At 37.7% G+C, this 15,065-nt stretch overlaps 1 protein-coding gene across 1 annotated transcript in view; it reads left to right on the top strand.

Annotated features, from left to right (window-relative positions):
- The window catches only part of MRC1 (mannose receptor C-type 1), an 86,180-nt gene that overhangs the window by 47,166 nt on the left and 23,949 nt on the right, over nucleotides 1-15,065 (top strand). The window contains exons 12-21 of the mRNA XM_081137779.1: nucleotides 845-1,044; nucleotides 3,463-3,590; nucleotides 4,076-4,163; nucleotides 5,326-5,470; nucleotides 6,954-6,995; nucleotides 8,184-8,347; nucleotides 9,615-9,682; nucleotides 11,008-11,108; nucleotides 11,755-11,897; nucleotides 12,292-12,406. Coding sequence (XP_080993905.1) covers nucleotides 845-1,044; nucleotides 3,463-3,590; nucleotides 4,076-4,163; nucleotides 5,326-5,470; nucleotides 6,954-6,995; nucleotides 8,184-8,347; nucleotides 9,615-9,682; nucleotides 11,008-11,108; nucleotides 11,755-11,897; nucleotides 12,292-12,406 — 1,194 coding nt within the window. The remainder of the gene's footprint in view (nucleotides 1-844; nucleotides 1,045-3,462; nucleotides 3,591-4,075; nucleotides 4,164-5,325; nucleotides 5,471-6,953; nucleotides 6,996-8,183; nucleotides 8,348-9,614; nucleotides 9,683-11,007; nucleotides 11,109-11,754; nucleotides 11,898-12,291; nucleotides 12,407-15,065) is intronic.

The raw sequence follows: 15,065 nt of genomic DNA, 5'->3' as shown, positions 1-15,065 counted from the left end.
ATGAAACTGGAACCATAGGGGATCAGGGATCTTAACGAAAATATCTTGGAAAAGATATACTTCCCCAGAACTTTGAGAGTTACTCTAAACACTTAATGTTGTTTAAAAGAATAATAATAAAAGATGACCTTATCTCAGCAGAAGGAATCTTAATGTTTTCAAGGCTCTGTATTAATTGATTACTATTTGGAAATAATCACAACTGTGAAACAGAATTATAATCTATTAAGCTTGACATGGTCCTCATTTTATTTTATATACTTTTTTTACCCATGGAAAAAATTCATTTCAGCTCTGTAAGGTAGGTAGTGATATTTGCATTTTAAGATGAGGCAAAAAGTTCAGAGTGATAGTAACTAAACTTAACTAAAATCTATAACTTAGATGTACCTCATTTTGTAGTCTGTAATGAACTTCTTTTCTGGGAAACCCACGCCAACCCTAGGAATAAAAGAGATCTTAAAGAATTTTTTTTTTAAAAAAAGAAAGAAATGTTAAAATACTATTTTTGCCATTATAGTAAATTTTATCATGCTAAAATTATTGTATTGTTAAATGTCTATAAGGAGGACACCCTGCCAGATGTTAGAAATACAAAATGTTATCAAAATCCTGACCTTTAAGATCATAATTCAGTTGGGGACATAGGCCACACAAATAAAAGGCAAATAACAATTCAAAAGAGCACAAATAAATTGCCAAGTGCCACAGGATCTCTCCTTTTCATTTCCTCAACACACGCAGTTTTGACCACAAAATTTTTGACACTCAGGTTTAAAACGTCTCTCTTGAGCATGGCCAGCCTTCAGTAGCACCTGTTAAGTGAACTTTGTATTTAATGCAGGGAGAAAAGCAGGGTGTGTTGCCATGAGAACTGGGATCGCAGGGGGCTTGTGGGATGTTCTGAGATGCGACGAAAAGGCAAAATTTGTGTGCAAACACTGGGCAGAGGGAGTAACTCGCCCACCAGAGCCCACAACAACACCTGAACCGAAATGTCCAGAGGACTGGGGCACCTCCAGTAAAACAAGCTTGTGTTTCAAGGTAAGTTGCAATTGCAAAGCTAATAAAGAATCAGCTAAGAAATTAAAACAAAACAAACCCAAATACCACCATGCTCAGGATTCACTTGTAGAAATTCTGACTTTATTGATTTGGAAGGCAGACCTGGCATTGTTTATTTTTAAAGAGCTCTCCTTGGATGAATGCTAATGACCAGTTGCATTTAGGCCAACAAAAATAACCTACAACACAAACACAGGTCACAGAGCCTTTTTTTCTCATTTTTTGCCTTCTTCACCACCTTCTCTGCCTCTCTTGTCTCTCCCGGGCTTTCTGGCCTTAGTCTGAGCTTTCATTTTTTTTCTTCTTAAAGAAAAATTTTTGCTCCCTCTCATTTTTTCCCATTGCATCTCATTTTTTGCACTGTTCTTAGAGACCAAGCTTTTAGTTAACTGAACTGATAAATGAATCTATAATAATGCCACATGGGTATCCTGGAGGTAATGCTCCACTGTTCTGATTTAACCCCTGGTTATTATTAGGAGATGAAGGCATTGCTGGGTAGGAGCACATGGGTGTTCAGTACCCTTTAAATGACAATTGGATATTCTGTTGTTGTTTTATACAACCCTGGGCTGGATCTCCTATTTTCTCCTTGTGCAATCAAATTCACACAAACAAATAACCAAACAAGCAAAACCCCAATGAATTTATTTGGGCCTTTTTTTTTCTCCCTCCCTCTCTCTTGTAAGTCCCATCTTTTCTAGAGAAAGTTAGGATTAGCCAAATGCAGAAATTTACTTATTACTGCTTAATATTATTCTCTAAGCTTCCACTCTTCAGGACCTCTGTAATTCAGTCCTGTGAAGGGCGTATGGCCATGGCATGCCTTGTAAGACAGGCAGAGTTGATGAAGAACTTGAATTATCAATGTGTGTCCGAATGATGTTAGTTAATCTTCTCTAGCTTGAGGGGTGTGACTAGTTGGGTGGGAAACTCCCACTAGCAGCAATAGAGACTGATGAACTGTCCAATCTAGACTAACCAGTCTGAGCTAAAAGCGTGATTTATATAGAAGGGAATGTATTGGACTAAAACAGGAGAGGATTTTGTAGGTGGATTAATTGAGGACAAACACAAAGAAGATTCGGTATTTATTGTTGCTGCTGGGAAACTTGAGTTACTACCCAAAGTCCCAGTTTATTTTACATACACAGCCATTTGCCTGAGGGCTGTAGGCTGTGGAGATTTGTTGCAAGATTTTGAGAGAAGCAGCAGAATTCTCCAGAGCTGGGAATTGAACCGAGTTTCCAGGAGATGATCTAGGTGTATGTTCTACAAATCCACAGATGTCTTTCACTAAAAAACCTGTGGTTTTAGAGGTGCTTGGGGTAGGATTTGTTTGGAAATATATCGACTATCTTTGTATAAGTTAAGATATGGGAATTATTAATAAAATTCAGCTGATAGTAAATTTATTTAATAAAATAAAATCTTACATCACAGTCTAGCAAGTTGAGGTAATCACAGAAGTCTTAGGGTTACTTAAGTGGGAACTTGCTCAAGACACCTTTGTCCAGATAGCTCAAGTTAGGATCAAGGTGAAGGTTGACTTGGGTTGCATGACAGCTGGGCAACCACAGTCTGCTGGAAGCAAATTTCTTTTTCCACAAGCCTTGGATGATGGGGCCATGACTCATGAAAAACAATGAATAAAAATTATAAAAGCTGGTGGAGACAATGAACTCTTATACTGTTTGCATACTGATACGTGTTTCCCAGACTGTCACTGTGGATTCTATTTCAATGCAATCCTCTGGATAATGTGACATATTCCCTAAATTATTAATCTATTTAACTGAGTTTACTTATAACCCATCTTTGTAGATGCTCTGACAGATGAGTGTCAGAGCATGTGCTCCAATAGTGAAAATATGTATCTATAAGGAAAAAAGACAAGGGGGTGTTGAAGGACACAGCCAACAAAGTGTTGAAAGCCTGTCACATTATTCCTTGTTTAAGCCTAACAGGATAACAATCTGTGGCACAATCTTAAGGAGGCGATTTTCCATAAAGTTTTCTTTATTCATGTATACTTTGTATCAAAATTTTCTTTCAGTTTTTTTCCATCTCAATGCTGCTTTTCACACTTAACCAAATTAATCTTTCTTCTACAAGCTTACCTCCTATGCCTCAAGCTTCTAAGATTTTAATCTAATTCCTCCTGTGCTATCAAATAATTTTATTTTTTAAAGTTTTCTCAACAAAACCATTCCCCAAATTCTGTTACCCAAATACTCACTCATAAATTGATTTTTGACCGAGAGAGTTACATTGTTTAGGACCATTGAAATGTCTTGCTTTTCTGTAAAGGAAATCTCATTAAAAGTAACTAATTATTTCTCCTGAGTTGATAAGCTATGCAGTGTAAAATAACTCCTGAAACCATATCATCTTTAGCTGTTTACAAAAGGAGTACATGAGAAGAAAACATGGTTTGACTCTCGAGATTTCTGTAGAGCTCTGGGTGGAGATCTGGCGAGTATCAACAATAAAGAGGAACAGCAAGCAATATGGCGATTAATAATGTAAGTGTCTTTTCTGTATAATACTCCTTTCTTTTGCTTGTTTGGTGCTAATGATGTTGAGAAAATTTTTATGTTTCCAAAATTGTTGGCTAATGGTGCTGCTTTGAGTTCATATATCATATCCCAAATCCATGGGCCCTTTTTAATCTAGTTTCACTTCTAAATGCCTTAATTTTATAAGTATAAATCCTGCAATGAATGGCTCTATAAAAGTACAAGACACTCAACACATATTGTTAAACGAATAACTGAATGACTATCTTTCAATGCTTTACAATGATTTATTCTCAAATGGCGGCTTGTTTTTAGGACATTTATGGGTTCTACCAAAATGCACATCTATTGAATAATGCTTATGCTTAATCATTGAATCTCTTTACCTGTGTTCTAACTAGGTTGTTTTGGAGCTAACTTTCAAATTTGATTACCATAGGCAGTCAAACTTGTTTCACTCATAGACTTCCTTTATGTCTTGTATGTTGCAGGACTAGTGGAAACTACCACGAACTCTTTTGGTTGGGGTTGACATACGGAAGCCCCTCAGAGGGCTTTACTTGGAGTGATGGCTCTCCTGTGAGTAATTTGATTTAATATATCATTTTCTTAGTTTATCATGTAGTATTTATTTTAGTGTTATTCTTTGGCGTAATCCACATTTTTTATAAGACTGGTTATTACGATAGCTAGAGACTTTTTTCTGTGAAAAATGGATACTATTTTAGGATTATGATTCTGCCCCTGCCCCAGTATAGATCTGTCCACCTGAGGTGTAACCATGTTGGCCAGATGAAAGAAATTAGAAAACTCATTCTAGTAGTTTACATGAAATATTCTGTTATGCAAAATTGGCATGCAAGTAGTTAAACTTCTCAATAATTGAGTGTTCTTACAGATCAGGAGATCTGGAAACAACTTTTGATATTTTATTAGTAACCATCAGGCTTTGTCAGGCTTCTCCATTCTTAGGAATGGGGAAGTGAGAGGCTCGGGCCCTTGCTGGCATTTTGGACACAATCGTCATAGGAAGTGATTTTTTGTTTCAGTTCTACCTCCTCTTACAACCCACCAGCAACTTTTCAAGGAACTTGGGTAAGATGGTATATTTGATGGATCCATTGATATTTGGATTTTATATATTATACCTCTGGAAAATAGATCATAATGCTTAGTCTAAAACCCTATGGACTATGATTCCACGTTGAAAACTCCATAGGGGACCTAAACCCAGCCTCCCATTTATTTCCACTGTTCATTTTGGTAAAATATGGTAGCTTTGTTAGCGACACGTCATAGGTCTGTTTCTTTTGTAAAAAGAACTAGTGCATATCCTTGTGCTACCTATCTAATAAAGAGAAAGTTTCCAACGTCACAATGAAATACTATCCTTTAAGAGCGGATTATAAATGTAGGAACTCTCCATACTGATAAGTGGAGCTCTTAGCCAAATTTTTCCTATATATAAATCCCACACTTGTGGCCCTAGTGCCATTATATTTAATGAGAATAAAGAAAATTTTATAGTAATCAACAGCATACTTGACTCAACTTCAAAAGTTTTCATGTAACGAAAGCTCTTTCCCATCAATGTTTGTAAATCTTGCTTAAAAGTGAAGCTATGGTGAAGAAAAAAAAAGGAAATAGATTTTAAAATGTAAATATATCTTTCCTTTCCTGTTTGGGTAAATTATTGTCATTGGCCTGTATAAATGGTTGCTATGTAATGTTTCTAATATAGGTTTCCTATGAAAATTGGGCTTACGGAGAACCTAATAATTATGGAAATACTGAATACTGTGGAGAGTTGAAAGGTGACCCTGGCATGTCCTGGAATGATATTAATTGTGAACATCTTAAGCACTGGATTTGCCAGATACGCAAAGGTATGATAACCTGTTCTTTCCTTTAATTAGCTCAGAGACCTAACTTCCTGACGTCCCAATATCTTTCCTTGATTAGCGGAACCAAACAAACAAAATAAAAAATAAAGGAACTGGCAGGAGCCATCATTTCACAGGATGGGAATGAAGTCGCTGAACACAGATAAACGTTCCCAAGGAACAGAAGATTAAAAGGCCACCCGGGAATCCTAGCCCAGAGTCACGTCCTCGGGAGTCGTTCCCACGCGCTGTGATTTCCGGCTCAGTTTCTGCAGTGGTAGGACTGGATGTTCTACTCTGTGAGCAGAGCAGTGACCATGCCATTTCTTTTTTGGAATTGTCACCCTTTGACCTACATTAGGTGAAAAATTTCCTAAGTCCAGTTTTGAGTATTGATTTCTCAAGGAAATGTTCAACACAAAGAACAAACACCATTTGGAGGACCCACCATGTCACTAATGGTCACTGATGGTAGCAGGGCACGCTGTTGGTCAGGATCTTGATCCAGAAAGTTCCACATGTCTAAGTCAGACTTGGAGGTCAGAGGGTCCAGATCCTTATGTTTTAAAAAAACACACAAGTAGACCTACCCTTGAACAGAAATATACATCAACTTGTCTTTGTAAACAGATAAGTGGAATTACATTGCCTTTTGCTGTGGGGAAACCTTGGCCACTGTCTCAACTCTACTGCTAGAGACACTGTGTTGCTGTCTGTCTGAGTATTTCCCTGAGTCTTTCTGCTTATTAGTGTTTTCAAAATGGAGGAATAAATAGTGGCCAGTTCTTCTTTAAAGTTCTAGCTACGAATGATGTTATTATGTCTTGTTTCGTTATGTATCATTAGCACCTTTATTCTTATGGATGTTGAGTATATTAAACCAAAAGCTAAGTAACCTGAGTCCTTTTATCAGATTCCAACAGAGTCCAGATACATCAATAACTACTTGGAAAGAAAATTGTTTTATTTAACTTTTAGTGAAACATACATTTAACAAAAATAAGATTAATTGAAGAAAGTATATTTTATGAATAAATAGTTCATATTTAATTATTTCAAATAATGAAATTTCCACAGCCAATTATAAGATGCAGGACTGTACAAGTGGCATCTGTTGAGCACCTTCTAAATACCAATAACTCACATGTTTTTGCCCCAGCTAGTTACACATATTACTAGCTTCTTTTTACAGTTGACAAAATGAAGGGTAAGCATTTTAAACCCAGGTCTGAAAACTCTTTTGATTTCTGATGGCTATTATCGTACCTACTTTGTTTATCTCTTCACTCCTGCTTCTGTTTTCCTTCATTCTCGGCCTCCATAGCATGATAGAATTGGAGAGTGGAAGGGAGGAAGGGGAGAAAAAGAGAACAATTAAGTTTTTAGCTATATTGATCCATATTGATCCATGAAAATAGTGAAACTAGAAGAATATGTAATAGCAGAAGTGCAGTGTACTTTATATATATTTTTTATTTTTTTCCAGGACAAACACCAAATCCTGAGCCAACACCAGCTCCTGAAGACAGTAGGTGTTTTATTTTCTGATCTCTATATTGATAGACTTTTCCCCCCTCTTTTCTCTCACAATGAAAAAAATACTTGCCCTAAGAAGGTGATAAAAGTTTGGATCTTTCTCTCCAGACAGATGCTCATGAACACGTGTATCAGTCAGTTGTTAGTACAATGAATGTTAATGAATCAAATCCAAGAGCACATGTTTCTTCTTTAGCACATGTGTTAGTTTCCTAGGGCTGCTGTAACAAATTTCCACAAACTTGGTGGCTTAAAGTAACAGCCATTTATTCCCTTACAGTTCTGGAGCTCAGAAATAGGAACTCGGTTTCACTGAGCTGAAATCAAGGTATCGGCAGGGCCATGCTCCCTCCGGAGGCTCAAAGGGGGTTCTGTTTCCCTGCCTTTACCAGCTTTTAGAGCTGCATTCCTCATACTTGTTTCATGGCCCCTTCCTCCAGCTTCAGAAGCAGCAATGTGGCATCTTGCTTCATTTGTCACATCGCTTCCTTCTTCTGTAGTCAGAGCTCCCTCTGCCTCCTTCTATCACGATACTTGAGATTACATTTAGGACTCGCCCACATAATCTAGGATAATCTCTCCATCTTCCTCAGTCCAATCACATCTACCAAGTGCCCTTTCCGTGTAAGGTAACATTCACAGATTCCAGAAATTAGGATCTAGAGATCTTTGGGGGCTCCTGTTCAGTTTACATCAGCACAGAACCATAGAATTATCTGATTTGGCAGAAGCCTCGGGAGCCCTCCTGGTTTGTGAATTCTTTGGTCTTCCCATTATACACTGAAACACCCAAGTCCATCTGTTACAGGTTGTTGGTTATAGGAAGATGAAAGATGCTTCCTCACAGCTTCCACTTCTTAAACCAAGAACATCATGGGTGCATGGGTGTAAATCCTTCCAGCTATGTGATCCTATTGATGAAAGTAAACGCTGGGAGGTTTTTTACCCAATAGAGACACATGGAACTTGGTTGGGAAGAGAAAGTAGTGAGTTCCTACAGATTTGGCCTTAGGTAATTCAGTCTGTGTCTGGCATAAGTATCCTGCTTATTTTGTGCTCTCGAAGTTGCAGATACCTATGATATAGTAGTTACTCTGCCCTTCTCATTTTTGTGTACCATGAATACCACATTTTTGAATTCACCAAAGTAAAATTTGCCCTTTTCGAATGAATTTTTCAGATCCACCAGTCACTGAAGATGGGTGGGTTATTTACAAAGACCACCAGTATTATTTTAGCAAAGAGTCGGAAACCATGGACAATGCACGAGAATTTTGCAAGAGGAATTTTGGTGATCTTGTTTCTATTCAAAGTGAAAGTGAAAAGAAGTTTCTATGGAAACATGTAAGAAAATGATCAATTTAAGAACGAACCAGTGACATGTGATAAGCCAACATAATGTCTGCGATCGGTATCCTGTGGTGCAATTTTAAATTATGTGCTGAATTTGCCCTTTCTAAGGTCAGGGGTAAAGATGTAAATGACAGAGGAAGTGGGGGGATGGGTATTGGCCATAATAGAAGCGAATGGCCTGATTGCTTGAGTATCCAGTGCAGAATCACAGAACCCAGCTGCAGTTTGTAGTCTGGGCTTTGTGATGATCCATACTTCATGGCTTTGAGTTCACTAATCCCCCCCAAATATGTCTTGATTGACTTCAGAGAGCGGAAGGGAGAGGGAGAGAGAGAAACATCAATAATGAGAGAGTCATTGATGGGCTGCTTCCTGCACACCCTTTACTGGGGATCGTGCCCAAAACCCTGGGCATGTGCCCTGACCGGGAATCGAACCGGGATCTCCTGGATCCTAGGTCAATATTCAACCACTGAGCTATGCCAGCCGGGCACTAATTTGATTTTCAAAGATTGTAATTCCTAACTAGTTGTTTGTATCAATCCTTTGTGTATAGTGCAGGTTGATTATTAATTTAAAAATCTATCTCAGTTGGACCAAATTCTTGGTTAACAGATAGTACAGCTTGATTATTTATATAACAATCTTTCTTGGTTGTACCCAAATTGTCAGCTAACAGTGAAGGTGTAATTTGTTTTTTCCAAGAGTGTTTGGCTCAGTCTTTCTTTTTAAAATTCTTCATGGCATCTTTGTTTTTTGCCAGAAAGAGGTAGGAGGGAGAGCAGGAGAAAAGTTGAACAGTAATGAAGAAATAAAAATTCATTCGATTATCAAGTTAGTAGAGCGTAGTCTGAGTTACCTTCCTCTTTGTAGATATGCCTTGGTCTGAAATTCTCAGGATATTTTCTAATATTGCACAAATATACATGGATGAAGAAGTCTTTCCTTAGATGTATAATCCCAAATGGTGACTTTGTTTAAAAGATGGTCTTGAACAACCTAATTACTGTAGGCATTCAATATTATAGAGAGTGACTTTAAATATTTGCTTTATAAATGCAGGTTGTTATGTAATGTGCATATTTTTCTTTTTATTTCTATGAAAAACATAACATTGAATATACCATGAGATTTCTACATGAATCTCTTCCTTAGAAAAAGTCCTAAATAGGCTGCCTCATTAATGTATATGTTTTATTTAAGAATTTGCTTATTATATAAGTATAGATTGAACTATATGTAAACCTCCATGTTTTAGGTAAACAGGAATGATGCACAGCCAGGATATTTTATTGGCTTATTGATCAGCTTGGATAAAAAGTTTGCGTAAGTAAATAAAAATAAAGTGACTTTGCTAAAGATAGTTATCTGATAAATACCTGTTATTTTGAGGAATTTATTTTGCTGAATGCATTTTTTAAAATCCACCGGGGTTCTCAATCTACGAACCATCTTTAAAAAAAACCCAAAAGAATTAAAAACAATCCTGTTAAATATTTTCAGCATTCTAATTCTCAAATAATTCAAAATCTGATTTAATCTTGCAAAGCTTCACCTGTTTTGTTTTGGAATGCCATCACCTATTAGTAAATCATCTACTAAGAAGATGTATTATATACATGTGAACACTAAATTTATTTTTAAAATTATGACTCCCACTTGGACTCCTTGGTGCACAGAACCAAGGGGTCCTTTTAAGTTGCCCCACTCACTGCTTTAACACCACAGTTTTGAAAAACTGCTTTAACTGCATGAGACGCTTTCCCTTCAAAGGAATGACTCTGCTGTTTTCCACTGAGTACAGGGGCCAGGAAAAGCTATGGGAGGGAGGCTGTTAGTAAGTTTGGGGGGCGTTTCTTGGCTTGTTCATTAATTCACATGTTCTCCTAAGTTTAAAGAGCAGATATGTCTTCCTGGCTCATGCACAGATGTTTTAACCACATATGTTCCCTGTGACTATTATTGCCATTTTTGTGTAATGAGACCTAAACTCACACTCATTATTTTTAAAGATCAGAAATATTTGATGCTCTTTTGGACAAGCACCTGTTTTAATCATTTTTCAAACGAGATCTCTTCAATGATCTCTTTGTCCTTTGCAGCTAAATGTCTCTGAATTTCTATAATTTAGTAAAATAAATATTGGTTCACATAACTTAAGAAAAAACAGAGTAAATATGAAATTTAGAGAAAGAACCTCGTAAGAAACTCCGTGTTCTCAGCCTCTCTATGGGTGGTTGTGCTTTGTGGGAATGATTCCCAAGAAGTCTTATGGGAGGGTTTTTGCTCTGCCCCACTTCCAGAGTCATTGGCCTCTCCAGTTCTTCTCTCACTTCAAGACTAAAGGCAGCTTCCTCCAGGGAGGCTGAGGAAGACAGAGTGGCCAAGGCACCGGGTTGCGAGAGAGGAGCACAATGCACCGAAAGAGCCAACCACCTCTGAGGATTTCCTGCTAGTCTCTCTAGAACCAATGTCTAGAACCAATGTCTAGAACCCTCTATCTAGAACTGCTCTCTAGAATCCTCTACTTTGTTAGCTTAGGACCCTGTGGTCCCTTGATCTTGATTGACTTGCCTGTACCTACCTTTAGGCTATAGCCAGTTATTCTGAAGACTGGGTTGATGCTAACTGCCTGAATTTTTTTTTCCCAGTTGGATGGATGGAAGCAAGGTGAATTATGTGGCTTGGGCCCCTGGTGAACCCAATTTTGCAAATGAAGACGAAAACTGTGTGGTCATGTATTCAAATTCAGGTAGACAATATACAAATTTTGAATTTGGCTTGTGGTGTGATGTGTCATTTGCTACCTCCTTAGGCTAAAAGTAGCAAGTTGTGCACTTAAATCAGAAGAGAGAATAAAGGAGAACTCTAATTTTAGCTGCCTAATCATTGAATTTTCAAAGGGAATGGATGCTTAACATTTACTGTATTAAGTGACACAGTCAATCGTCTCACTTCTCATTTTATGAAATAGTTTTTATCTTCTGATCTAAAGAAAATATCCAAAGTGTTTATCTCCTTTATCACTCTCTCCTGTCTTTATCTGCAAAATGGGAATGATGATAGAAACTGTATAAAACACTAAGTAAATGCTTGGTAAATATAAAGTTTATTATGACATTATTATCACTTGCTATAACTGCTATTTAGATAATATATCTGTAATACCAAGTGTGTACATGGCTCATAGGAAACGCTCTATAAAGTTCAATTATTATTAATTTAAGTGAAAGAGTGAAAGGGTATTGCATTGATTTTTGAGTTACTTGCATAAATTAAAGTTTGATTGTAGTCTAAGCCATTTTTGAGAACCCTTATAATATGTAAACGCATTTTTAAAAAGAGTGTTTTTAAACATAAACATGCCAATCTAATTGAAGTATTTTGTTCTTTGCCAGGGCTCTGGAATGACATTAATTGTGGTTATCCAAATCCCTTCATCTGCCAGCGGCATAACAGCAGCATCAACGTCACGGCTGCTCCTACCACACCCTCGAACCCAGGAGGTTGTAAGGAAGGTTGGAGTTTCTACAACAACAAGGTAAGAAAAAAATGAGTTGCGGTCGTGACACTGACCCTTATATGGAGAGTGACAGTGCAAATCTTTCAGCTTGAAGTTAACTTTTGCCTTACTTCATTGCTTTGGAAAATTTTAGGCAAGAATAAGTGGAGATTCTCACGTCAAATTCTTTATGGAAATTAAGAATATATATGAAGACGTTCTCCAAATAGTTGTACCCTTTGTCCCAAAAGAGAAAAGAGCTTTGTTGCAAAGGCAGTTTGTAATAAAACTGGCTTAATTTTTTAGATCTCTATTTGGTTGTGAGGAAATTTATATTTAGCTATAATCATCATAAATAATTTTGATGTTTTTCAGAAGTCTTTTCACTATTATCTTTAGTTAGTCACCGTGGATTTTTTTTCTTTCATCCCAGTGTTTCAAAGTCTTTGGATTTGTTGAAAAAGAAAGAAAAGTTTGGCAAGAGGCACGAAAAGCTTGCATAGGATTTGGAGGAAATCTGGTATCCATACGCAATGAAAGAGAGCAAGGTATGCAAGCCAGTGTACAACCAATCATGCATTTGAACATGTAATTTTCTCCATGAAATTATGGAATATTGTGATTGTAAATGATTTTTTGGTTTCCCAGAGGAAAAAGTAGAAAGGGGGAAAATCAAACCCATATTGAGAACTAGTTTTTTCAGTTGCAGTTACCGCAATGCTGGGCATTTTACATATATTCCCTTTTCATTGTCAGAACTCTGTGAAACAGGAGTCATGACCCCACTTTGTGCATGGGAAAGTGGTGTTCAGAGAACCTTGAGTCAAGGGGCTTGCTGAGTAAACAGTAGGGTTGGGGATCAAGCTGGGTATCCCAGCTTACGTCCCATTCTGTCTCTACCAAACCAGCTTGCTCCCCAAGGAGGCAAAGAAATCGAGTCTTTCTAACAAATGAGAAATTGCTGATTTCCCACTGACTGCTCTTCTAGTCATATTACCACATAACTTATAATGCAATAAAACTAAATTTTAGTTATAAACTTTGAAGAAATTGAGAAAAGTGTTTTGATAAAATATAAGTATAAGCCAGAGCTCTGAAGAAGAGCCCTGAAGGAGAAAACTTGCCCTTGTCATATAGCAGATTGCAAAACTCATTACGTTGCTGTCAGATGAAAGGTGCTTGACCACTTTTGCATGGACTTTTCCGGGCCACCTTATCTGAAATAGATATTAGGTTAAATTTGTGACTTCTCACTTTAAGGGGGATGTGGACCAGCTGTAGGCGATTTGGATGAAAGTGACTCAACTAATGAAAGGTTGGAAACCACAGCAGATGGCAAGTGAGGAATGTATGAGAGGACCCGCAGGCTTCACAGCTTAGACAAGAGAGGATGTGGATTTTCAAGGATCATCCTGTGTGGCTCCAGAAGGAAGACCTAGAACCAATTAGTGGCAGTTATAGGGAAATAGATTTAGGCTTATACTTAGGAGATCATTCTAGCAGTTAGAAGTGATTGGAGGGGCTGCTTCATGAGTTTTCTAAAGGGCTGTGAAAATGCTTAAACTGGAAGATGCTCAAATGGATGCTATAGACTCCTATATATTGACAGGTACACAGAAGATGCTCAATAATTGTTTGTTGTACAATGGAATTGATGCAAATTTTGTAGGCGAGAGATGTGGCCTGGATAATTTCTAAGTTTCTTTTTGGTTCCAAGATTCTTTGATGTCTAAAATCACTTACTGGAAAAAATCATGTATCTCAAAAAATATAAGGAAAAAAAAAAGGCAGTAGACCTCCATATGGCGCTTTCTCCAATGTTTATTTTGCTTTGCCAATGCCACTGTGTGCTCTCTTGGAACACATTGTATGATAAACCCACCAAGCTTTCACTGAGAACCTTCAACAAGTTCAATAACTTGCCAGACACTGAAGGAAGAAGGTCAGACCATAGCATACAATAAAAAAATTGTAAAAATACAATATTTGCATTTCTCTAACTAGCCTACCACATTTTAGGTTTTGCTACCCAGCAGAGAAACATAGTAATTGATCCCTCTCTTAACCACAAAGGGCTGATTCCTGGCATAACAAAATTAGGACCTGGGTAATAGAGATGTGCAGAAGGAAACAATTTTCACATAAAATAACATTATTCCTGGCAAAACAGGCACACGTTGTTGAATTCTTATTGTGGTTTTTGGCAGAAAGAAAGTCAGTGCTGAAATACTGGCAGGAGAGCTTTTCCACATTTAATTTCGAGTGGGGTAAAAGTTATGATCTTCTTTAAGAAATAAAACTAAAATATCTACCCAAGCTCATCTCTCTCTCTCTGAAAAATATTAGAAGACAAGGCAAAAAAAATTTTTTTTTAACCTTTAGTTAATTGAGAAATAAGCAAATCTCTGAGCAGGCTGGTTGTGACATCTACTACTCTACAAAAGAGCAAACAAGGAGCAAAGGCCTTTCCATGAAATTGTTTGTTCTTGAGTAAACAGATCATTGTGTCTCTGCAGGCTTCTCTGCATTTTGCATTTTCTATTAGTAACTTAGGTGCTTAGTCATTCAGCTTTCTATTTGTACTCAGGAGTCCTGTTTAAGCATAAATATTTAGAAATTGTTGCTCTGTAGAATCGGTGCTTATCTCCCTAGGCGCCCACAGGTGCCCTCAGGTGCCGTCGCTGGCACAGAGGACAGCTGCTGTGGGAGCCTGGGGGGCTCCCAGAGGGGGGATGGGCACGTGGACATTTAAGCCTTTTACTGCTTCTGGATATTTTCCACCATCCCCTCTGCCATGGAATTGATAAGGAAGCAAGAGCTCATATTTGTTCTACATTCTCTGAATTTTTCTAGATCGTCTCCTAATAATGTGAGCACTTAGGATCAGCGTGCCCCCTGGGTCCAAGCACGCTCACTGGACAGCTGCTGACCCATAGGAGGTGGCTGCCCAGGGCGAGTTCCAGTTGGGCAGCTCTTTTGGTTTGGCAAAACAACGCTGTGATCATTTGACAGCCTAAAGCATCTTGTTTTGATAAATAGTGTTCATTTAAAAAACGTTTCTGGATGGAGAGCCCTCTCTGCCCCTAGTTGTTCTAATGAGATTATTTTATTTATAGAATCAGATGCCTGCTAACTCATAAGATGACTGGGCATGAATTAGAAAACTGTACCTCTTCCGCAGGACTGTAGGCAGCACAACTGAGACTG

The sequence above is a fragment of the Miniopterus schreibersii genome (assembly GCF_964146895.1).
Source record: "Miniopterus schreibersii genome assembly, chromosome: 1".
NCBI lineage: Eukaryota > Metazoa > Chordata > Mammalia > Chiroptera > Miniopteridae > Miniopterus > Miniopterus schreibersii.
This window is presented reverse-complemented; position numbering and strand designations above follow the sequence as displayed.